The sequence below is a fragment of the Aegilops tauschii genome, chromosome 2, assembly GCF_002575655.3.
Source record: "Aegilops tauschii subsp. strangulata cultivar AL8/78 chromosome 2, Aet v6.0, whole genome shotgun sequence".
Lineage (NCBI taxonomy): Eukaryota > Viridiplantae > Streptophyta > Magnoliopsida > Poales > Poaceae > Aegilops > Aegilops tauschii.
In genome coordinates, this window is record NC_053036.3 from 539236322 (window position 1) to 539261541 (window position 25220).

Sequence of the window (25220 nt, forward strand, 5' to 3'; positions counted from 1 at the left end):
AAATTTAAGATATTCAAAGCTGAAGTTGAAAATCAGTATGATAAAAGAATAAAGATAGTAAGATCCAACCGTGGGGGAGAGTACTACGATTGGCACACTTCATATGGCCAAGTCCCTGAACCTTTTGCAAAGTTCTTGCAGGAGACTGGCATAGTAGCCCAGTATTCAATGCCGGGCGAGCCTCAGCAAAATGGAGTAGCTGAAAGGCGCAACCGTACACTTATGGATATGGTGCGCAGCATGATGAGTTACTCCACCTTGCCATTGGGATCATGGATGGAGGCGCTTAAAACTGCCATTCACATTCTCAATAGAGTACCAAGCAAGTCGGTGCCCAAAACACCATATGAGCTATGGACATGAAGAGTGCCCTCCCTACAACACTTCAGGGTGTGGGGGTTGCCCTGCTGAGGCCAAAATGTTTAATCCAAACATTACAAAGTTAGATCCCAAAACGGTGAGTTGCCACTTCATTGGCTATCCAAACAGATCAAAGGGTTTTTGTTTCTACTTTCACGGCAGATATACAAAGTTTGTAGAAACAAGACATGCAGTCTTCTTAGAGGGTGAATGGTAGCTCAGAAAATTGATCTTGAGGAGAAGAGGGTGCATGCACCTAATCCGATGATTCAGGAGCCATTTTCTCACTACCAGTTGCAACTCCACCCATGACAACTATGAGGGTAGACCCGGAACCTGTCCGTCAGGAGCCCACTGAACCCGTTGTTGAGCATGAAAGGGAGGTGCAGCGGCAAATTTTAGAAGAAGTGCCAAAATTTGAGGCACATAATGTGCCAGAAACTGAGGCCCTTAGAAGGTCTACAAGACACAAAAGTAAGCTATTTCTACCGATTATAAAGTTTATAACACGGAAGTAGTTCATACAGAAAAAGATCCCACCTCATATGAAGAAGCCATGAGAAGCCCTCATTCATCGAAGTGGATGAAGGCAATGGAAGACGAGATGAAATCGATGAGTTCCAAAGATGTTTGGGACTTAGAGGAAATACCTAAAGGAGCCAAAACAATGGGCTGCAAATGGGTCTACAAAACTAAGTATGACCCTAATGGGAATGTAGAAAAGTATAAAGCCCGACTTGTGGCAAAAGGATTTACACAAAGAGAAGGGATAGACTACAATGAGACATTTCCCCCGGTCTCATGTAAGGACTCCTTCAGAATCATAATGGCATTAGTTGCACATTTTGATTTAGAGTTACATCAAATGGATGTTAAGACGACATTTCTGCATGGTGATTTAAAAGAAAAGGTCTACATGAAACAACCCAAAGGTTTTATCATGGAAGGGAAGGAAATATGGGATGCTGCCTGAAGAAATCTATTTATGGATTAAGGCAAGCCTCTAGACAGTGGTATCTAAAGTTTAATCAAACGATTAAAAGTTTTGGATTTAAAGAAAATATTGAGGATAACTGCATTTATGAAAGGTTTAAAAATGGGAAATATATTTTTCTAATCTTGTATATGGATGATATCCTGCTTGCTAGCAGCGATGTTAGTCTACTACAAGTAACAAAGAAGTTCTTATCCTCAAATTTTGACATAACAGATCTTGGTGAAGCATCATATGTTTTGGGCATAGAAATCCATCGAGATAGGAACAATGGAGTCTTAGGACTATCGCAGAAAGCATATTTAGAAAAGGTTCTTCAAAAGTATAATATGCATGCGAGTAAAGCCGCACCTGCTCCTATAGTCAAGGGCGATAGTTTTGGGAAATTCCAATGTCCCAAGAACCGGTACGAGATCGATCAAACGAAAGCAGTACCATATGCTTCGGCTGTTGGGAGCTTACAGTATGCACAAGTGTACACTCGCCCTGACTTAGCTTTTATCACCGGGGTACTCGGTAGATATCAAGAGAATCCAGGCATAGAGCACTGGAATATGGTAAAGAAAGCATTGCGTTATGCGCAAGGCACGAAGGACTACATGATAAAATACATGAGATGTGATTCCCTAGAGATAAAAGGGTATTCAGACGCAGATTTTGCGGGGGACAGAGATGATAGAAAATCCTCGTAAGGACACATATTCACTCTTGCTGGGGAGCTATTTCGTGAAAAAGTTTCAAACAGTCGATAGTTGCATCATCCATGATGTATGCAGAATTCATAGCATGCTTGGAGGCCACGAGGCAGGCGATATGGCTAAAGAAATTTATACCCGACTTGAAAATGGTAGATTGTATTCACAAACCACTAAAGATGTACAACCAGCTCGCAGTATTCTATGCTCACAACAACAAGTCGAGTAATGTTGCCAAAACAATAGAGATAAGGTATTATGTTGTGAAAGATAAAATCCAGGATCACACTATAAGTCCCGAGCATATAAGGACAAAGGATATGATTGCGGATCCGCTAACGAAAGGCTTACCACCCAATGTGTTCAAGGAACACTTAGCCGGCATGGGTTTAAGGGAAAGCCTATGATTCCTGGATCATGAGAGGCCCATCTAAACAAAACATATGTTGTAGCTGTATGATTCTATCGGCAATTAAGCTGTGGCGATGAAACATGCTCTATGTACCAATATGTGATGAAACAAATAAACTAGAAAGTATAAGGTTAAAAGTAAAGTTGAGATCAAGGGGGAGAATGTTAGGTTGATCTCCCCCCGTTCGAACCCAACGGGTCGAACGGCCCCTGACTCGCGCCGTGATCGGGGGCGGAATGGGGCTAGGGTTTTTCAGAAGGTTCGATCGAGGCAGGTTTTGACCCAGCGAAATGATCGCGTGGCCGTCGGATTTTAGTGGAGGGCCGAGATCGAAACCCTAGATCCAGTGTTGGGCCCCTGTGACCTGCGCTATATTAACAGAGGTGGGGGGCCGGGGCACGGGACACGAAGTTCACCGCCACCACAAACCCCACCGATATTACCTACCGATCTATGGTTAGTGCGGTGCTCACGGGAAGCCTCCACCAACTCGCCATCTCTCAGTCTTCGCCGCCGTCACCATCCCACCATGTCCACCGGCGGCAGCTCTTCAGGCCAAGGCGAAGGTGGGACCACCAGGATCTCTAGCCTACCCCGATCCAGAGGATCTAACACCAGTTCGATAGCCAAAACTTGGTGTCAGCCCCATTGCCAATAAAGAACTTGGCTGCCAAGTTTAAAATTTCTTTGCATTTTCTAAGCAGCTGAAGAAGGATGAGTCAGGAAAGTATTTGGCCTTAAGAATTTGAGCTCAAAGGCTGTCGTCGTTCTGATAGATTATTCCAAATCCATTTGGTGATCAAAGCCAGATTCGTGATTCTGGCATTAGTTATACCCAAACCACCTTGCCACTTCGGTTTACACAGGTCCTCCGATCCCATCGGATCATGTGGTATTTACGTTTAGCGGCTTCCGCTTCCTAGAAAAACCTTCCATGAACTTTACCAAATTTCGGTTGAACCCCTTCACGAAGAATAAAAGGGGCCATAGCGTACATAGGGATCACAAATAAGCACGCGTTAGCGAGTAAGCCTCGGCCTTGAGGACATGACTCTTCCTTGGCAGGGGTCGACCCTTTTCTTTTTTGACCTTATGGACCGTCGGATCTTAATCCGACGCGAGAAGCGCTTTGTCAGGGCAAGGGAGCCTTAATCATCATGAACAAGTTGAAAGGTTCCTCCAGGCTGTGTTGCATGTTGAAGAAGTTGAAAAGGTTCCTCTCTTATGCAGGCATGCACATATATTATGGTTACCTGGTTGATGAGGCATGCATGTGAATGCCGGCTGTGTGTTTTGTCCCGATCGAACATGTCTCTAGCAATGGTGTCTGGCCGGGCCATCATTCCCTTCCTTTCCATTTATATACGGTCCATTTATATACGGTTGCGTTAATCTTGAACGAATAAGAAAAATAAAACACAGAGAAAACTACGCGTGGCTGGCTGGCCTATAAAGAGGAGCGACGTCTTCGGAGAGGATAACCGATGTAGCTTCGGTTCTCAACTCCTGTTTTTCTCTTTTCAGTCTCTGCTATAGCCTATAAGGCATTTGTACATGTTTCTATTTTGAAACCAGCAGTGTAATTTTAGTTGTTGGCAACTTAGCAATAGCATCCATCCAGTAGTTGTCTTGGTTTGTTAACATGCAGGTACCTTACGACTATCAGTATCAGCTGGCCGTGGCTGACTACTGGGAGGGGAGGGCGACCATGGAACCAAATGTATGGGTTCCTGCGCTCCCTTTGCAGATGACAGTTGCTGCTCCTGCTAGCAACACTGATCTGGTCGTCAGCTCCAGCGAACAGCAGGAGCTGAAGCTGGTCGAGAAGGGTACTGATTATCAGTATGAGTGCAGCAATCCTATTGAAGACTTCGAGAAAGCAGCACGAGCATTTGAGGATAATCTTCAGCAGATGGAAACGAAGATGCACCTGTTCCCTCCAAGCATGGAAGAACTCTCCAAGTACTCCAAACCCAAGGTGGTGTCCATCGGTCCGTACCACCACGGCTCGAACGAAGCCATCCAGCAGATGGAGAGCACCAAGTACGCGGCCGCCTGCCACTTCATCAAGGAATCGCGGCGCCCCGTTGAGGAGGTGTATGGGGCGGTCTTCGCGGTGGCCGTTGAAGCCCGCAGCTACTACGACGCGGACAGGCTGCGGGATCTCAGCGACAACGACTTCAAGCCTATGATGTTCTATGATGGCTGCTTCCTGCTGCAGTATATGCTATTTTTGTGCAGAGACAACGGCGACGAAGAGAAGCCGACAGCTGAGGTGGATCAGTGGCTGTACAATGCTTTCAGCTCCATCGACCGCCGCATCTTCAGTGACATTGTGCTGCTTGAGAACCAGCTCCCCTGGGTGGTGGTTCAAAAGCTCAAGGACTTCATGCCCCGGCCTGGCCTGGACATGGAAACGGTCCTTGGACGCGTGAAACATTCTCTGCAAGCGCGGCGGCATCTTAAATTCGATGCTCCTAAATTGGACGATAGCTACGTACCGCCGCATCTCCTTGGCTACCTACGATTCTATATTGTAGGAAGCACCGACGACACTAGTAGTACTAGTCGTACCCCAGTGCCCGAGATCACCCTATCTGAAAAGGTCAAGAAACTATCAATGTCTGTCAGCGTCATCGAGCTTGCAGAGATGGGCATCAAGCTCAGAGCCGACGATGCTACAGCAGAGCTAAAGAAGATGCGCATCACCAACGAGTGGTTCACCGGCAAGCTCTTCTTGCCTCCGGTGTCCCTCGACGATGCCAACGCACGGTTCCTCGTCAACATGGCAGCTTTGGAACTGTGCATCACCCCAGATTTCCGTGTAGCTCATGATACACGGTCTACTGTCTGCTCCTACCTCAGCCTTCTGGGGATGGTCACCGACAATGATACTGATGTGCAGGAGCTGCGAAATAAGCTTATACTGCAAGGAGGAGGAGGCCTCACCAACGGGGACGCACTCAAGCTGTTCACCGGGCTTGAGAAGTACCTGCGCCCCGGGAACTGCTATGACAACATCATTATAGCGATTGAAAACTACAGGTCCCATAGGCGGTTGCGGATCAAGGTGTACAGGTTCTGTTACAGGAACCGCACGGCCATCATCGCCACGGTGTCCGCCATTGCTGGACTTGCAGGTTTCCTCGGGACGCTCAAGTCTTTCCAGTAAGCTAGCTGCACCGCCTCTCCTGCCATGGCGAGCGTTGTGTTGTACATCTTGTATCTTGGTGTTCCCTTTCCTTGCTACAATTAAAAATTAATCAGTTCCATGTATATGACTGAGCTAGTTCCATTTGCTTCTTAAAATTCTCGGTTATTGCATTTCACAAGGTCAGTGAGTTTGTGCTGATCTAGTGTTCCCTTTTCTTTTCTTGACGTCCCTATACCAATCTTAATTGAACCGCAGCAACTTGGTGGTAGGATATATATAGTACTGTATATGGTTAATTAGTCGTAAACTGCCCCGTGATGGGTCAGAGGTACGTAGCTGGCACTACCACCTACCATGTGCCAACGTGCAATACATCAGGGGCGCCAAAGCATAGATGATGTCATTGTTAGAGTAAAACGATATTGAGTGAATGGATGATTAGTCCTATTGATTCTCAAGTAGATATATATCTGGAAGTTGCTGAAAGAATTGGTGCGTATTCGGAGGGATCCCTCCATAGCAGGTGCCTTTTGGCAGAGAAGGGACATGATTGTTCGGAGTTGCACACACCCCTTTGCTAATGCTGATTTGTTAACTACTCCCTCCGTAAACTAATATAAGAGCGTTTAGAATACTAAATTAGTGATCTAAACGCTCTTATATTATTTTACAGAGGGAGTAGAATATGCTAATTAATTCCTACCACTCCTCGGACAACACCGTTTCTTGAATGATTCATCATTGAAGGCTTCTTGTATATTCATCTTCCATCTTGAGAAATCATTTGTATAATCTTGAGTTTCCCCTAAAACCACATGGAAAAATCTGAGAAAAATAGTGTAGATATGTTGCTAAAACTCTTCTAAACTCAGTGGGAAAACAATAAGTAAGAAATGATGCAACATATAATGATTATCGTCTGTTTGATAACTCGTATAAGAAAAACCTTTAAAGAAGGAGAAAACTCATTGGTGAATTTAGAGAACAATAAACATGCTTTGAATATACTTTCCTTAAAAATCCCAGTGGGGAAAATTAAAAGCATCGCATATATCGCCTTATTAAAACCATTTATGAGAAACTCGAGAAAACTCATAGAGGAAAAGAATGTGATCTGATATGCCATTGAAAACTCATGTAAAATCCAGTGAAAAAAATATCAGGAGAACATTATATGACATGTGATGGTGATTGTCTTTTTGATAACTTATAAGAGAAAACCTCGTAAGGATAAAACTCATTGGTAAGTTTAGAGGACAATTAATATGACTTGTATACATCCTCTAAAAAACCCCAGTGGGTAAAATAATATGTATGACATATATACTTGTATTGATATTACCTCATTACAAATATATATTTTACATGACCTCATTACAAATCTTGATGAGAACCTTGAGAGTAAACTCATAAAGGGAAAAGGAGTGTAATATAATGTCTGACTAGCTTATAATTCAGGAAGAGACTCCCCGAATTCCTCCAAATGTCGAAGCCGTGACATACCAATTCCGTGTGCATGTTTCTCCAATGTTGAAGTTGATAGAGACTTCGTGAACAAATCGGCAAGGTTGTCGCATTATTTGATTATGCAGGATGGGCAATATGGTGATATTTCATATTAAGTAACATATTTGCATTCGATCAGCACAAACAACATTATTGTTGAGATAATGGTTGGTGTTCAATGGAATCAATTCCACATGATCATTGCATGTGGTTCATCATTCTGTGAAGCTACAAGAATACAAGTGATGTCTCATGCATACTTAACAATGATAGGTGGATGTAGCCATAAAGGTCTGTTTTGAAGACTTTCATTGGATGGATATCACACCAAACAAGACACAGAGCTTGTCTGTGATCTAACATAGTGGAGATCGATCTGATCGATGTATCTGAAGGTATTGGTGTCTAAATTTCTCTAAAATTGATATACTAGGACAATATGTTTCATGCATTGGAGATATCAAAAGATATTATTGATTCCTAACCAATTATTTTTGGTGGATCTAACGGTACTAGAATATGGAACCTTGGGTTAGAATATCTTAATTTCATTTTCTCATGGTCTAAATGGATCTTTCTCTACGTCTAGAGACTGAACAATCATGGAAGTCATTGATGGATAAGACTTTCCCATAACAAATTCCTGCAATATATTATGGATATAGACAACATGATGTACTATAATACATGATTGAAGGCACTTGAATTGTAGCTAAAGCAAAATTTGTTTTTGCTTACATCCTTCGTCTCAAATTCTGTCTATAGATGATTACGCCCTTCATCAATATCTTGTGTGTTGCCAATAATGTTATAATCAATAACATACACTGATCAAATGTGGTATCCAAAGAGATTTTTTTTCATGAACACGTATGAGTAATCATCATCGTTGGAGTAATTCATTTGTATAAGGAACTCACTAAGTTGATTGTACCAAATTTTTTTTGATTTGTTGTAAGTCATGTAGTGACTTACTTAGTTTACACAATACATGTTGCATTTCTATTTTCGATTCAGAATTAGGATTCCCATGTGGAATCAATGTAATACTAGTTGTTGTTTAAACACTAAAAAGAAACTCTTTTCTTGAGTCTTTCTAGTGTCGTTACAACCGAACAAGGGCAAGGCTTCATTACCTTACTTCATGCAAATTGCTTCAACATTTGACACATCTTTTGTTCTATAGACTTTTGTACTAGAGTTGTGTCCCATATTTCCATGGCATTTTGAAGGTCTACCTATGTAATACTTTTTTTTGACGGAAGTCTTCTCTGATAGAGATCCCAGCCGCTCGATCATGAACCGGTATAGGTGCAGGCCATGCCTTGGCCCAAGCCGCCTCAAGGCTGGATTGCCCTCTCGATAGCCGGCACATTTGTGGATGAAACAGGGGAGGCCAGTGCTGGCATGATACTAAGGAATCCCGACGGATCAATTATTTTCTGAGCATACATATATCTATTCTATTGCAAGGATGTCCTAGAAGCTAAAATAAGTGCAATCTTAGAAGGACGGTCTTTGAGTTTACAACATTCTGATTTACCAATCGTGATCCATTCTGAGAATCCGATTGTGATTGCTGCCCTAGCAGATGATTCACTAGGCCGTTCTGCTTATGGACACTTGATGACAGAGATCAAGAAGCCCTTGGAGCTGCGTGGGTTTATTCCATTGAAAATTGCTCATAACCAAAATAGAGTTGCTCTTAGTCTAGCTAATACAGGGAGATATGCAGGTAGCACCGCTTGTTTGTTGCACCAAGTTTCAGACAGTGTGTAAAATTTTGTATTAGCAGACTGTAACACTATTTCAGAAGAATAAAATACCCACTATTTTCCGCAAAAAATAAACTTCTCCTCTGCCAACTAAATTTGAGCTAAATCGATTCTGGATGTGCAGTTTTACCTGTTCGTAAAACACAATGCATGTCTTTGTGTGTGCATGCATGATTGGTTACTTAGAGCATCTCCCACAGGCGCGCTAAAAAAGTGTTTACAACATTGGAATCGTGACTTTGTGCGCGCCGCGGAGCGCTGGCTCCAGCAGCCGCTACAAAATATAGCGCGCGCGAGCCGCTCCAGCAGACACGCTAAACTGCAGCGCGCGCGAGTAGCCAACGCTTGTCATATGTTGCATTTTGGAGACAATATGATGATATTTCAAACATCAAAACAAGACATAGCATAGTTTAAAATGACCAAACAAGTTCATGACATAAAAGTTCAAAATCATGCCCACATCATCATCCAACCAAGTTCAAAACCGAACCAAGTTCATGACAAAAGTTCACACAAACAAATGGCACATCAACAATCATGCCTCATCCTCGTATTCATCCTCCTCTTCCTCTGATTCTTCATCCTCATCCAAAGACGATTCTTCCCCCTCCTCTTCATTGGCGCGCGCCGCATCATCATGGGGGGCTCGGAAGGTGTTGGCAAGATCTCCAACGGCATCATGCGAAGGTGTGTGATGAGGCACACCAGAAGGCATTCCACCCATGTCACCCGTAGGTGCTCCCATGCCTCCCATGAGAGACGCAAAACTCATGTCTCCCATGGTAGTTCCGAAGCCACCCATGCCTCCCATGTCCCCCATGGTAGCTCCGAACCCCCCCCCCCCCATGCCTCCCATGCCGCCCATGGTAGCTCCGAAGCCACCAATGCGTCCCATGTCACCCATGCCGCCCATGCCACCCACGCTGCCCATGCCAACCATGGCTCTTTTTTCGGCCAAGACTTTTTCATGGGCAAGATTGACGTACTCCTTTTGCTTATCATCGAGGGTAGATGTGTCCATGAAGAACAAGTTCTTCTCCCATTCCAACAATCTAGTTCGCTCCTCCATGGCCAATTTCTTCTCCTCCAATGCCACATTTCTCTCCTTGGCCCCCACCCTCCTCTCCTCGGCCGCGGCATCTTGGCTCCTTGCCATCTTCCTCACCTCGTTCGCTTCCTTTCTTGCATTCACAATAGCTTCCATAGCATTTTTTAGCTCGTCATCTCCCTTTCCTCTTCTTCTTTTCTTTTCCGTCTTTCTTGAATCCATTTTTTCTTTTTGGCTTGGAGTACGCAACCGAGTTTGGTGTAGGGCTTCTCTTGCCGTCATCACTTGATGCCTCCTCCTCATCATCGTCCAAATCAATAGTTCCCTTGCGTTTGTTGCTCTCATCATCGACACCATCACGGGGCTTCCATTTCTCATCATCCTTCAACTCTGCATAGCAATGAGGCAAGGTAAATGGTCTCCCTTTCTTGGTCTTCTTCTCCTCTCCTTGAAATAAGTTTTGTGCAATAGTGAGCTACAAACAAAAGAACAAGTTAGCACTTGAAACACCAAGAAGAAGCATGATGAACATGGAAGAATCATGAAAGAAATGGCACTTATGATATCTCTATCATTAGTGCCACTTGGGTTCAACGTGTCAACCGCCTTAAGTGCGGCCGCCCACCTTTGACAATCTCGGTTGATTGTCGACCAACCTGAGCGAAGAGAACTTCCCGAGCGGCCAATTCCACTTTCGTTGTGTAGATCAAAGTGCTCCTTCATCCGGTTCCAATATGCATCTCTACTTTGATCCCCTATAACGGTGGGATCCCTCAACACTTGCAACCATGTATTGCATAGCAAGATGTCTTCGTCCATGGTGTAGTTGCCCCCTCTTCCTTTCGTTGCATCGACGATACCCTCACCATCCTCGTCCATCTCAAACTCATGATCATCGAAATGCGCTTCATTGGTTTGAGACCAATGAGAGTTGTTCGAGCCAACGCCCATAGTTGACATGTATGTCTCGTCATTGAAACTACAAAGTATATACAACAAAGCAAATAAGCTATCCATATGTATGCATTCAAAAAACAACAACAACAAAAAAGTGGGCGAAATTTTACCTTGTGGGCATTTCATTGAACACCTTGTGCGCATCGGCTGCCGGCGGAACAAGTGAGCTCGCCGACGCTTCGGTCGCCGCCACATCCGTCGCACGCCCTGGAAGCTTCTTTTTCGGCCGCCTAGAGGAGCCGTCCGCCGCCTTGTTCTCCTTCCCGGACACTTTGCCCGTCTTCGCCCGCGCCGCATTTTGGAGCTTCGAGAGGGGGTGGGGGGGGGCACGTGGCTTCACGGCGGGCGCTGGCGTGACGCCACCCGCCGCAGAGGTCGTCTTGGCGGCATGAAAAGGCCGTGCGCGATACCAGTGCTTGGAGGAGCACCGACGGAGGCGAAGCCAAAGCTCCCCGCGCAAGGGTTTGCGGCGGCGGCGGCACCGGAAGGGTCACGGGTGTAGGAAGGGCTGAGGGGGATGTCGGCGCATTCGTTCATCGTGCGAATTCGCCGGCGGTGGTGTGGCGGAGAGGGTGCGGCGCGGGCACTCGAGTGTGCATCACGCGGAAGTGGGCGCACGAAATAAGTGGCGCGTCATGCCGTTTCGCCCCGCGCGCTAAACTACTTATTCCGCGTGCACGGTTTTTGCGCCTTCACTAGAGCGCCCGGAGCGGCTGCGCGCACAGAAAACCCAAATTTTCCAACGCGGTTGTTGGAGATGCTCTTAGGCGTACACTGGTATATATAACCACGTCGGCCTCCAAAGAGGTTATTCACGCCGGTTTGCATGTTGCTCTCGCTGTGGCCACTTTCCTATAGTACTGTACTGCTAATACCTTAGTCATCGAAAAGTTGAGAGGTTCCTCCAGTCTGTCGCATGTTGAAGAAGTTGAAAAGGTTCCTCTGTACGTTAAGCAACATGCATATATGGTAGTAATATATTATGTTTACCTTGATGAGGCAAGCATGTGACGGCAGGCTGCGTGTTTTGTCCTGATCGAACATGTCCCTAGCAATTAGCAATGGCATCCGTCCGGCCGGATCATCATTTCGTCTTTATTTTATTCTTTTCATTTATATATACGGTTGAGTTAATCTTGAACGAGTAAGAAAAAATTAGGACAGAGAGAAAGCTACTCAGGCCAGTAGTTGGTCTATAAAGAGGAGCGGCATATCACTGATGTAGTTTTGGACTTTTGGTTACCAACTCCTCCTCTTTTCTAGTCTCTGCTCTAGGACATTTGTGCTGTACATGTCTCTGACATTCTCCCACGATACCACTACCAGCAGTGTACGTAGTTTTTTTGTAGTTAGCAGTAGCAACCATCCAGATCCAGTACTTCTCTTAGCTTGCTAACATGGAGGCACCTTGCGACTATCAGCTGGCCGTGGCTGATTACTGGGACGGGAGGCCGGCCATGGAGCCAACTGCATGGGTTGCTGGCCTCCCGTTGCAGATGACAGTTGCTGCTCCTAGCAACAGCGATCTGGTGGTCAGCTCCAGCGGACGGCAGCAGCTGAAGCAGGTTGATGAATACGACCACTATGCGGTTCAAGTGTTCGAGCAAGCAGCAGAATCACTCAAGGAGAGAGTGGAGGAGATGGAGACAAAGATGCACCTGTTCCCGCCAAGCATGGGGGACCTCGCCGACGAGTACGCCGCCCCCAAGGTGGTGTCCATCGGCCCCTACCACCACGGCCGGACCCCGGCGCTCCAGGAGATGGAGAGCGTCAAGCACGCGGCCGCCTGCCACTTCGTCAAGGCCACGGGCCGCCCCATCCAGGAGGTGTACTGGGCGGTCTGCACGGTCGCAGAGGAGGCCCGCGCCCACTACGACGCCGGCAGGCTGGGGGCTCTCGGCGACGACGACTTCAAGCCGATGATGTTCCTCGACGGCTGCTTCCTGCTGCAGTACATGCAGTTTTGGTGCAGAGAGAGCGGCGGCGACGAGGACCCGGACATGGATCCGTCGCTGTACAACGCTTTCAGCTCCATCGACCGCCCCATCTTGAGTGACGTGGTGCTGCTTGAGAACCAGCTGCCATGGGTGGTGATTGACGCGCTCTTGAGCTTCTTGCCCCCGCCTGGCCTGGACATGGAGACGCTCATCGGGCGCGTGAAGCAGACTCTTCAGACCCGCCAGGTTCGTTATTTCGATGCTCCCAAGTTGGACCACACACCGCCGCATCTCCTTGGCCTCCTACGACACCACATCGTAGGAAGCAATGATACCAAGAAGTCCGAGCCGGAGCTGTCTGAAAGAGCCAAGGAGTTGTCCGTTTCCGTCAGCGCCATGGAGCTTGCAGAGATCGGCATCGAGATCACAGCCACCAAAGCTACCCGAGAGGGCGCGGAGCTAAGGAATATGGGCGTCCGTAGATCGGCGTACCTGACCGGCGAGCTCTTCTTGGCGCCACTGTCCCTCAACGATGCGAACGCGACCTTCCTGGTCAACATGGCGGCTCTGGAGCAATGCACCACCCCAGACTTTTTCGGGGAGGACGAGGAGAAGTCTGCCGTGTGCTCCTACCTCTGCCTCCTGGGCATGGTGACGGACAGCGAAGAGGATGTGCAGCAGCTGCGCAAGAAGGGCATCTTGCAGGGAGGAGCAGGGCTGAGCAACAGGGACGCGCTCGACTTGCTCAACAAGCTCGAGAACCGGCTGCGGCCCGGAACCCACTATCTGAGCACCATGATCCTCATTCAGAACTACAAGACCGATAGGTGGAAACGGATCCAGTTTCACAAGTTTCATTACAACCACCGGAAAGCCATCTTCTTGACGTTCTCCGGCGTTGCTGGATTTGCCAGTTTCCTCGGGACGCTCAAGTCGCTCAAGTAAGCTGCCCCTCCTGCGATGAAGCGCGTGATGTTTTGTGTATGTTTCCTTTTCTTGCTAGGCTAGAATTCTTGCTCTTGTTCCAACTGCTGAATAGGTAAATATTTCGTGTATTTGGCGCCCATCTCGTAAACAATATTTGTATCGGTTTTGCTGCCTGAATTTCTTTATCGGTCACCTTTTGCACGAGGACGGCATGAGGAGCCCCAGCGACGAGTGCCGGCCACGGCGAGGCCAAGCCATGTACGAGCGGGAGCCGGGGATAGCCGGCAGGAGCGAGTCCGAAACTTAACCGGGAGTAGCGCCTTGTTTTATCCAGCGCTACTGCTAAGGTTCTGTGTATAAGGTTTTCCCTAGTAGTGTGCAGAGGGGGCGCCGGAGTTGCTCACCGCGGCGGAGTTTAGAGGTATGGCCGGGGTGTCAGCCAGTACGGCGGTGGGAAGAAGTCGTGGAGATGACCGGGTGGCAAGGCGGCGATAGCCTTTGGCCACGAGGTGCGGAGGCAGGTGGTTAGGGTTGGGTATGCCGTGGGGGTGGAGGAGGAGGAAGAAGATACGGGAGAAAAAGATAAACAATTGGCGGTATGCTCCTAGCCGTTGGATGTTGATCGGATGGTCCATAGATAAAGTGATTGACGCGGATTTGTCTTAAGATATATGACGTATAAGCGGTCCCAATTTATATTCGTCAATGTGAAGGGCTCTGATGTAACTACCTTGCGAGCTAAATTCATGGTAATAGTTGTTGCATATCATTTTATGAGCAACTTGTGTCGAACAACAACAACAACAACAAGTGTTTCACTCATATATATGAAGGTCTACATCATATCCAAGGGAACGTACCGTTCCAAGATTGGTCGAGAGAGTTTGTAGCTCAGTTCCCTTTCTCATTAATTCTTTTAACAATTATGATTTTTATATCAAATACAAAAACAACAACAACAACAAATTGAGGATATGGTAGTATATGGTTAGTGGTAACTGCATGCATGTACCTTAGCCTTACCACTAATTAGTGGTGACCGGTGAGAGCTAGCTGGCAGTAGCACTGCCACCAACCATGCATGTGCCTACCACGTACGCAATAGGCTATATATTTATACACTAGACCATCAGGGCGAAGCGTACATGAGGTCATAAACTAATTGAGCAACGCTAGGTGTTAAGGTTAGTCTCTGCTGGCACAGCCGAGCCATGCAAGAAGACAGCTCATTGCAGTTGAACAAGTGTACTAGACCGATGTTCCGCACTACGCACACGACAAGCAACGTGAGTTATGATGTTGTTAAACACTTCCTCGTTGATGGGGTGCTTGTGTCTGAGTTAGTCAGCATTTGATCGAGCTGAAATTTTTCGACAAAGGAAATGTATTAATATCGCGAAGATATCAATTACACCCAGCCTGTGTACCAACAAGATGTCTAAAGGCATCAAGGATACACATAGCCAAAAAAGAAAAATAAAAAGAACAGAAGAAAAAAGACCCCGCCACAGTGAATAATCACTAGCATCTGCAACACTCTAACCACAACCGAAGACAACACCTGTATCACAAAAGAGGGTCCTCCAATGTTGCCGCCCCCACTTGCCGAGGCCGCTATTGCAACTCAGCAATCACCAAGCTCACAGATCATGTGTCTGGATGGACAGGAATGCCCTGCAAGCCATGCCTGTACAACCTATGAAACAAAGCCTTCAACGCATCCAAAGCCCATCTCCACCAATTCTTCAGGTCTTCCAATCGCAGCCGCCATGACATTCTTTGCCTCTGTCAATCCCATGAAAATCTAGAAGTAGACATGTCCCGTGACGTCGACAGAAATCGAAACTTCTCACCGTGCCCTCTTGAAACCACATGGGTCTGATCGAGCTGAAATGGATATGTGCTTCGTGTTTTTTTCCTTAGCTTTATGCACATTGGGCCATGTGCATTATATATGCCAAGAAAAAGGCACAAGCTTTATGCACATTGGGTCATGTGCATTATATTTTCGGTGTAGGTTGCTCGTGAAGGAATGCTTATTCGTAGTTGTGAACTCATAGTGGCATTCGGACGAAATGCTTATAGTAGTCTGAAAAACGGCTATGTCATAAGTAACACCATGAGATCGGATGACAGTGGTTCGATTAGTCCGAGTTTCACTTAGGGTTTTGGACATAAGTTCTAAAAAAGGGGTTTTGGACATAATGGAATGTTAGAGTTTGATCGAGGCTTTTGGAGCTTGGTCTCTAAGCACTTGAGCAGTGAGTCTATGATCACAACCTCGTCACTGTTTGATAGTATTGGTATACCTATGGACTCAATGTGATTTTGAATCACTTAAACATAAAATGAAGTCTTGAAGCATAATTGACCAACACTTTTCCTTAGCATCTTGAGGGGTTCAATTTCACATCCTAAAGTTATGCCTAGGTTGAATTTATCCTGAATATACTAAAGGAACATATCAGTCCAATAATATATATGTTGACATGAATTATCAAAACCAACAAGGGAGTGCATGTGCTTTCAGCCACCAGCACGACCATGATCATGCCAAGCAGCCCCTGCCCTGTTCTTCAATTCCTGTCAGCTACAGGCTCCCTAGGGAGCCGCCTAGCTAGCTTTCCCCTTCCTTGCATCCAGCAATTCCAAACCAAAGCCGTGCATTGTCAGACGACCGACATTGTCCTATAGCCACATCGAGGCCCCTGAGTAACCGAGCTCCCCCTCGCCTTTTCCCCTCGCTAGGAGCACCAGGGACACCCCACAAACTCTGACTCTCTTCTAAGTTGGCTAGAGACGCGACCCAACCACCCTTCCCTCATCACTCTGCCGTAGACGAGCTCATGTAAAGCATAATGTCGCCGTGGCATATCATCTTCAATGCACAGATCCTCCAGAAACTTCCTTGCGCGCCCCAAGTTGGCGCATCCCTCCTCTCGTATCGTCGTGCTGCTGTTTGTTGTTGGCAACGACAGCTGCACAACCTCGGGTCATCACCGTCGGCCACTCTCTGAGCATGGTACAGGGAATGTCGTCATCGTCAGTAAATGCGCACTGGAATGTCATCTTACAGCTCTTGTCTAGGTTGTCAGTAAAAAACTCCTCGCCGGCGAGGGAAGGTGCGACCTGGACTCAACATGTGATGCAGCTGCCGCACGTTTGCACGTGATCTATTTGATGAAATGCCTCTTGAGAGTGAGGGACAAAAAGAAGAGAGAGGAAAGAAAACCGCTGCCACATGGCAGGTTTTCCGCCAACCAGGCTTTGGAGGGAACTTACCTGGTTTTGATACTTGAGGGACCAAATGCCACACAAATATTTTGAGGGATCAGCTTTATATTTTTGGTAAAGGACAAAAAGACATCATCATGTATCTAAAACAAGAGACATATCGCAAACGGTTCTCTCCAAAAACCCGACTAGCACATCGCACAAGGTAATACCCATGGACGGAGGGAGAAAATTTATTCAGGGGGGGCCATGGAACATGTAAAACGTTGGAAGGGGGTCATCCATATGAATTCATAGACCAGTCCATATACTGTATAGGGGTCTTTTCAGAAAAGAAGATCGGCATGGGGGGAACCATGCCCCCGTTAACCAACCCCCGTTGTCTCCCTCACTGGTAGTAGTAGTACCTTCCCCCTCGAATTAGTCTTTTGCCCCGCTTTATAGATAAAGCAATCATCCATACAACCAAATAGCATCCATGAAAACGAAAATCGGCGGCTGGGGCCACAGGACATTCATGCTCAAGAAAGAGAAAAGAAACGGAAAAAAGGCCACCTAGTGGTAACCTCCAAAAAGCTCCTAAGGAGCGGACAAACGGCGTGCGGAAGCCATAAGCGTATCCAACATCACCCCAAGGTGGTCACGATCCCACTGCCTAGCAAGTGGGTGCAAAGCTGCAAGAAGGCAAGAAATTTGAAAACGAGTCAGAGGCACATCTCGGAAAGATCCGCTCAATCACCATCTTGTTTCACGTCATCCAAAGGGTCCAAGTCATCGCCGCAAAGATAAGCCAGAATAGGTGGCGTTTGCGGCCAACCCACGTCGCTCTGGCCTGCAGGAACTCTGCAAGGTCCCTGCCTCCCAATCAGGTCCTAGTGCCTCGCGAACGAAGCTCCAAAGGGCTAGCGCCGCTATGCACGACCATGTGCGATTAATGAATCACAAAGTTCAGCCCCTAAACGTATCATGAAATATTTATAACAAATTTAGTTAGTGTTGTAATAAATGGTAAAATAAAACACAAAATAGACCAAAACTGAAACTGCACATACCCACGCCCGAATTATTCTGCGTGGGACATTTCATGCAGTAGAACAACAAAACAATGATCAGGCGGAGAAACAATGTGGAGTAAATAAATAGCAAATCCACATGTGTTGTATTCCATCCACCCCGACCGTTTTAAGATCCAAAAGACATCCCCGACCCATGGAGCTTGTCCTCAACAATGGCGTCCAAGCATTGCGCCATCTCTGGCGTCATATGGTTCACCCAGTCTCCAATCACCCCTTTCCTGATGTTGGCTTCATGCGGGAACTTCTAAAACTGGCCGGAGGCGCCTGTCTTGTTCGCTTCTAGACCTTTCATCGTCTCAATGCTACACAGCTTCACGATGTCTGCCGAAAGCCCTGCTGCCTCGTCGACGGCTGAGAATGGCACCCCGAGGAACCGTGCCAGCTTGATGACATTGGCAACTGGATTGAGCGGAATCTCCTCGTACCTCAGGAACAAGACCCTCTCCGGAGTGGCTTTGCTTGCCCTCCAGTAACCGAGAACGTGGTCCCACATGGGGCCATCTATGGTTTTGCCCTCGGATACAATCTCAAACAGATCGGAGAACTCGCATGGGTGGATGGTATTGCCAAAATGCCACATGGACACCAGCATATCCTTGGGCTCCCCTGCACGTGGCCGTTTTTTTGCGGGTTTAAATGTAGTTTATTCCAAAGTAACAGGCTTACAGTCCGATAATACAAGATTATGAATGAAGGGGTGTGGCCGTTGCAACCAACAAGCGGTGCTATGAGTCGTTCGGGCATAATTAGCAAGACAATGTGAGACCATGTTATGTGATCTCAGGATCTTCACTAGTTTAAACTCCCTCTGCAGCATGTAGTTCTTGATCTTCCTGACCAATTGACCATTGGGTGATTTATCAAGTGAGGCATCAGTCATAGAAGAAAGGGTCACCATCGAGTCTGATTGTACTAAGACCGGAAGGTTAGACCATTCGATAGCCATAGACATTCCAATCTTAATAGCTTGAGTTTCCGCCTCCAGAGCATTGTTGCAGTAGAATAATAGTTGACATGATGAAAAAAATGACAGAGCCCAAGTTATCCCGTAGGATCATGCCTGCTCCCGCCGAGCCCTCTTCCGCTGAATAAGAACTATCCACTGACAAGGCAAGCCAGCCAGGTGGTGGTGGCTGCCATGGTGTATCCGGCGGCACTGCCTTGATCGGTACTGGCTGCAATGCGCCCTCCAGAGGCGATTTCCCTCTGATAATTTGCTCTATGGTGAGATTGGCTGCATTGCGAACAGAACTAAGATAGCTACACAAAAATGTCTTGGACGTTTCAGCGGAAGGGATTTCTTTACCATGCGATAATTCATTCTACAAGTACCAGATCCTCCATAGTAGCATGATGATCATATCCTGTACCTCACTAGTATTTTGATCCAATAGATCCAACAATCACTCATCCCCCGTGTGCACAACTTGCTCCTTTTTAAGTATGGACCAAACCTCTTTCATAGTATCCCAAAGAGTGGCCACATTATCACATGTGACAAGTGCATGGAACGAGTCCTCATCATACTTACCACAGATTGTACAAGTCGCCCTGTGAGCCAAGTGCCGCTTATGCTTGCTCACCGCGGTGGCTAGTGCCCCTGTAATGTCCTTCCATGCTACTGTACGCATACGATGCGGCACGGCCGCCTGCCAGATTAAGTTCCACACTCGTCGGTTGCCATCTGGGTTAGAACTAGAGGCTGCCGGCGCAAAGAGAGTATCATGTTCCTCCATAGCGAGTCTGTAGGCCCTACGGACGGAGAAGCACCATTTGGGGTTGGGATGCCATGCAATAAAATCCTCATGCTGCCTTGGTGACATCCGGATATGTCGTATTACCGCCACATCAAGAGGGAAAAATGTAGACTCGACAAATCCGCCCTCCAAACACCATTGCCACCAAGAAAGTCTGACACTCTGTTCAGTCTACAATTCCGCTTAGGGGTAATGGGAAGAAACGGATTCCTCAGGGAATCCACGGGTCCCTCGATGTACGAATTGACCTTCCATTACCCACCCTCCAAATAAGACCTTTCTTCAGCAACACTAGACTGTGCTCAATGTCGTTCCAAACTGCAGAAGAATTCCTTGAAAATACCGTACCAACCAAATTACCATTAGGGAAGTATGTAGCCTTCAACAAATGAGCACATAGACTATTTGGTTTCACAATCAAACGCCATGCTTGCTTGGCCAAGAGTACTTGATTAAAGGCCCTCATATCCCTGAAACCAAGGCCTCCTTTCTGCTTTGGAAGAGTAAGCTTGTCCCAAGCAACCCATGCCATCTTCCTTCGACCATTCTCAACTCCCCACCAGTACTGACGCATCATTCTTGTAAGATTGTCACAAACTGAATAAGGGAGTTTAAAGAAACTCATCACATAAGTGGGAATCGCCTGAGCCACTGATTTAATAAGAATCTCTTTGCTAGAGGACACCATATGTTTCATGCTCTAGTCAACCAACCTCTTAGTTAGTCTCGCTTGAATAGTTTGAAACCATCATTTATGCATTCTGCCCGTAGGCACTGCCCACCCAAGATACTTAGGATCAAATATTTCCAGAGTGATCTCCAAAATACCCATTACCTCTTGTGAAATCGTGCTAGGGCAATTCCCAGAGAAAAGAATGGAACACTTCGACGGATTAATCAATTGCCCAGTAGTCGTCACATACATGCTCAAAACATCCTTCACAACTATAGCTTTGCTCAGCACTTGCACGAAAAAATAAGAGGGAATCATCTAAAATAGTAGGTGGGATATTGCCGGCGCGTTCCGACAAATAACCACCGGCTCCAAAGCATGGTCCGCCATTGACTTGTTCAACAATGCAGAAAGAGCATCTGCAACAAATAAGAACAAGAATGGGGACAACGGATTACCTTGACATAAACTCCGGGATGGGGAGAATTGCTCCAAAAGTTTTCCATTCAATTTAATAGAATATTTAACTGATGAAACACATTCCATCACAATAGAAACCCATGTCGGTGCAAAGCCTCACTTCAAAAGAGCTTTCTCCAAAAAAGTCCAATCAACACGGTCATATGCCTTCGAAAGGTCGAGCTTGTAAGCACAGTATGGAACATCATCACCCCAGATGGAATGAATATAGTGAACACACTCAAAAGCAATGATCGCATTGCCAGAAATAAGTCTTCCCGGAATAAAAGCACTTTGATTCGGTGAAACAAGATCATCAAGTAGAGGTCGAAGCCTATTGACCAGGCACTTGGAAACAATTTTATAAATAACAGATTCAATGTCTCAACCTCCCTACTTTTAATCAGATCATTTCCATCTGCTCTCACTAGTAGAAAACAAGGCTTTGGTTGAAGCCTGGGTAAGGGCATTAATCCCGGTCACTCACGGACCGGGACCAAAGGGGGCATCAGTCCCGGTTCGTGAGGCCAGCGCGCCGGCCGGGCCTCGGGGGCCATTGTTCCCGGTTCGTCTGACACTTTTGGTCCCGCTTCCAGACACGAACCGGGACAATTGGGCCACACTCCTTGCCCATGACCTTTAGTCTCGGTTGGTGGCTGGAACCAGGACCAAATGTTGTCCTTTAGTCCGGGTTTTAGCCACAAACCGGGACTAAAGAGAAGCCTATATATACCCCCCGCCCGCGAACAGAGCCACTGCTCCATTTTTTTGGCCGGCCGTGGGAGGGGTTTGTGGTGCTCTAGCTCACCTCCTATGCACTTGAGGTGTTCGATGAAATGCCCGAGCCACACTTAAGTTTTCTCCTCTCGAAGCTGCTTGTCCAAGCTCCATTTTCCTCAAGATTTGTCTAGGTTTGGCGGTCCATCCTGTCCTGTCTCCGTCCTCACCGCCGTCGATCGCTTGCGTCGATCTTGTCGCCGGCACCACTATGGTGAGCCTCTTGTTCTTATCTTCTTTCTAAAACAAAAAAAATCTTACTTGTATGATTTAGGTAGATACTTTTATAATTTTCTTACTTCTATTATTGTTTGTTATTATATAGTGCGATGGTTTTGGTATCCGCCCTCGTCGGTCCTTGTCCTGTCTACGATTCGGCTGTGGTATATTATCTTTTATAACTATTTGTTTCATTTAGTGTTTATGACAATTATGCCGACCAACGTGACATAGACGTTTTTATCTAGGAGGTATGTGAATAGAAATTCCAACTGAACCTTTTGTCGACAGGTTAAATTTAGTTGAAAAAGAAAACAATTATTTGAAGAAAAAATTTGAAAATAATTGAGGAGGAGAAGATGACATTGGAGTTGCATGTTGCAGATGTCGTCGATGATCACAAGATCAAAATGGATGCAATGCGCTTGAAGATTAGAAAGAATAGAAAATATGCCATTCATACCGAGGCTTGGTATCATTATGCCGTTGGATCAATTGTTACCTTTGTTGTGATTATGATCGCATTTGTTGTTGTATTTAAATGTTTTACATAGTTTCAATGTATGTTTTAATTAGATGCTTTAGAGAGCTATATGTTGTTCAATGAGAACTATGTGTGAACTATGTATGAACTTAATGTGATCATGAACTTCTATTAATTTGATCACTTCTCTATTCATGATGTTCCGTAATGGTTTTTGACACACTTAATTATATATAATGCATGCAGATGAACCAAGAATGGATGTACGGTGACAGACGCACCTCCGAGTACATTTAGGGTGTGCATAATTTTCTCGAAGTGGCTAAGGAAAACAAGCAGAATGGTTTTATGTGTTGTCCATGCCCTATCTATGGGACTACGAAGTCTTACTCTGACTCGAAAACCCTTCACATCCACCTGCTTCAGAAGGGTTTCATGCGTGCCACACTATAATGTTTGGACCAAGCACGGAGAAAGAGGGGTTATGATGGAACACAACGAAGAAGAAGTGGATAATGACAACTATCCGCCCCTTGAATACGGTGATGCTGCAATGGGGGAAGCTGAAGATCAAGAGGAACCAGACAATGTTCCCGATGATGATCTTCGGCGGGTCATTTTCGATGCAAAGAGACAATGCCAAAGTGAAAGGGAGAAGTTGAAGTTCGATCGCATGTTAGAGGATCACAAAAAAGGGTTGTACCCAAATTGCGAAGATGGAACCACAAAGCTCAGTACAACATTGGAATTGCTGCAATGGAAGGCTGACAATGGTGTATCTGACAACGGATTTGAGAAGCTACTGAAAATATTGAAGATGAAGCTTCCAAAATATAAAGAATTGCCCAAAAGTGCATACGAAGCAAAGAAGGTTCTATGCCCTCTAGGATTGGAGGTGCGGAAGATACATGCATGCCCTAATGACTGCATCCTCTACCGCGGTGCGTACGAGGATTTGAACGCATGCCCAGTATGCGGTGCATTGTGGTATATGATCAGACGAGATGACCCTAGTGATGTTGAGGGTGAGCGCCCCAGGAAGAGGGTTCCTGCCAAGGTGATCTGGTATGCTCCTATAATACCACGGTTGAAAAGTCTGCTCAGAAGCAAAGAGCATGCCAGGTTGATGCGATGGCACAAAGAGGACCATAAGAAAGACGGGAAGTTGAAAGCACCCGCTGACGGGTCGCAGTGGAGAAAAATCAAGAAAACGTGGGGGGACTTTGCAGGTGACGCAAGGAATGTATGGTTTGGTTTAAGCGCAGATGGCATTAATCCTTTTGGGGAGTAGAGAAGCAATCATAGCACCTGGTCCGTGACTCTATGTATCTATAACCTCCTCCTTGGTTGTGCATGAAGCGGAAGTTCATTATAAAGCCAGTGCTCATCCAAGGCCCTAAGCAACCCGGCAACGACATTGATGTGTACCTATGGCCATTAGTTGAAGAACTTTTATAGCTGTGGAATGGAAAAGGTGTACGTGTGTGGGATGAGCACGACCGAGAGGAATTTGACCTACATGCATTGCTGTTTGTAACCATCAATGATTGGCCTGCTCTCAATAACCTTTCAACTAGCTCCAAAGCATGGTCCGCCATTGACTTGTTCAATAATGCAGAAAGAGCATCAGCAACAAAAAAGAACAAGAAAGGGGACTACAGATCACCTTGACGTAAACCCCGGGATGGGGAGAATTTCTCCAGAAGTTTGCCATTCAATTTAATAGAATATTTCACTGATGAAACACATTCCATAATAATAGAAACCCATGTCTATGCATAGCCTCACTTCATAAGAGCTTTCTCCAAAAAAGTCAAATCAAAACGGTCATAGGCCTTTGAAAGGTCGAGCTTGTAAGCACAGTATGGAACATCATCACCCCGGATGGAATCAATATAGTGAACACACTCAAAAGCAATGATCGCATTGCCACAGATAAGTCTTCCTGAAATAAAAGCACTTTGATTCGGTGAAACAAGATCATCAAGTAGAGGCCGAAGCCTATTAACCAGGCACATCAAAAAAATTTTATAAATAACAGAGTCAATGTCTCAACCTCCCTGCTTTTAATCAGATCATTTCCATCTGCTTTCACTTGTAGAAAACAGGGCTTTCGTTGAAGCCTGGGTAAGGGCATTAATCCCGGTTCACTCACGAACCGGAACCAAAGGGGGCATCAGTCCCGGTTCGTGAGGCCAGGGTGCCGGCCGGGCCTCGGGGGCCATTGGTCCCGGTTCCAGACACGAATCGGGACCAATGGGCCTCGCTCCTGGCCCATCACCTTTAGTTCTGATTGGTGGCTGGAACCGGGACCAAATTCTGTCCTTTAGTCACGGTTTTAGCCACAAACCGGGACAAAAGAGAAGCCTATATATACCCCCGCCCCTGCCCGCGAATAGAGCCACTACTCTGTTTTTTTGGGCCATGGGAGAGGTTTGTGGTGCTCTAGCTCACCTCCTATGCACATGAGGTGTTCGATGAAATGCCCGAGCCACACTTAAGTTTTCTCCTCTCGAAGCTCCTTGTCAAAGCTCCATTTTCCTCAAAATTCATCTAGGTTTGGCGGTCCGTCCTGTCCCGTCCCCGTCCTCACCGCCATCGATCGCCCGCGCTGATCTTGTCGCCGGCACCACTATGATGAGCCTGTTGTTCTTATCTTCTGTCTAAAAGAAAAAATTCTTACTTGTATGATTTAGGTAGATACTTATATAATTTTCTCACTTTTATTATTGTTTGTTATGATATAGTGCGATGGTTTTGGTATCCGGCCCCG

The 25220-nt window shown here is 46.3% G+C and overlaps 2 protein-coding genes and 1 pseudogene across 2 annotated transcripts; 2 read left to right on the forward strand and 1 right to left on the reverse strand.

Moving 5' to 3' along the window:
* Nucleotides 1-3554: 3554 nt before the first annotated feature.
* On the forward strand, nt 3555-5797 carry LOC109777934 (UPF0481 protein At3g47200). Its single transcript, XM_020336497.4, has one exon. The coding sequence runs from the start codon at nt 4104-4106 to the stop codon at nt 5631-5633; it is 1530 nt and encodes a 509-aa protein (XP_020192086.1). The 5' UTR covers nt 3555-4103; the 3' UTR covers nt 5634-5797.
* Nucleotides 5798-12149: 6352 nt separating this feature from the next.
* On the forward strand, nt 12150-14241 carry LOC109777933 (UPF0481 protein At3g47200-like). Its single transcript, XM_020336496.4, has one exon. It carries the CDS (start codon nt 12302-12304, stop codon nt 13784-13786), a length of 1485 nt encoding a protein of 494 aa, XP_020192085.1. The 5' UTR covers nt 12150-12301; the 3' UTR covers nt 13787-14241.
* Nucleotides 14242-18184: 3943 nt separating this feature from the next.
* LOC109773486 (cytosolic sulfotransferase 8-like) overlaps nt 18185-25220 on the reverse strand; it is a 73936-nt pseudogene continuing 66900 nt past the window's right edge.

Excerpts from the sequence above, each read along its gene's own strand:
- LOC109777933 (XM_020336496.4), top strand. The coding sequence starts at position 12,302 with ATGGAGGCACCTTGCGACTATCAGCTGGCCGTGGCTGATTACTGGGAC.
- LOC109777934 (XM_020336497.4), top strand. The coding sequence starts at position 4,104 with ATGCAGGTACCTTACGACTATCAGTATCAGCTGGCCGTGGCTGACTAC.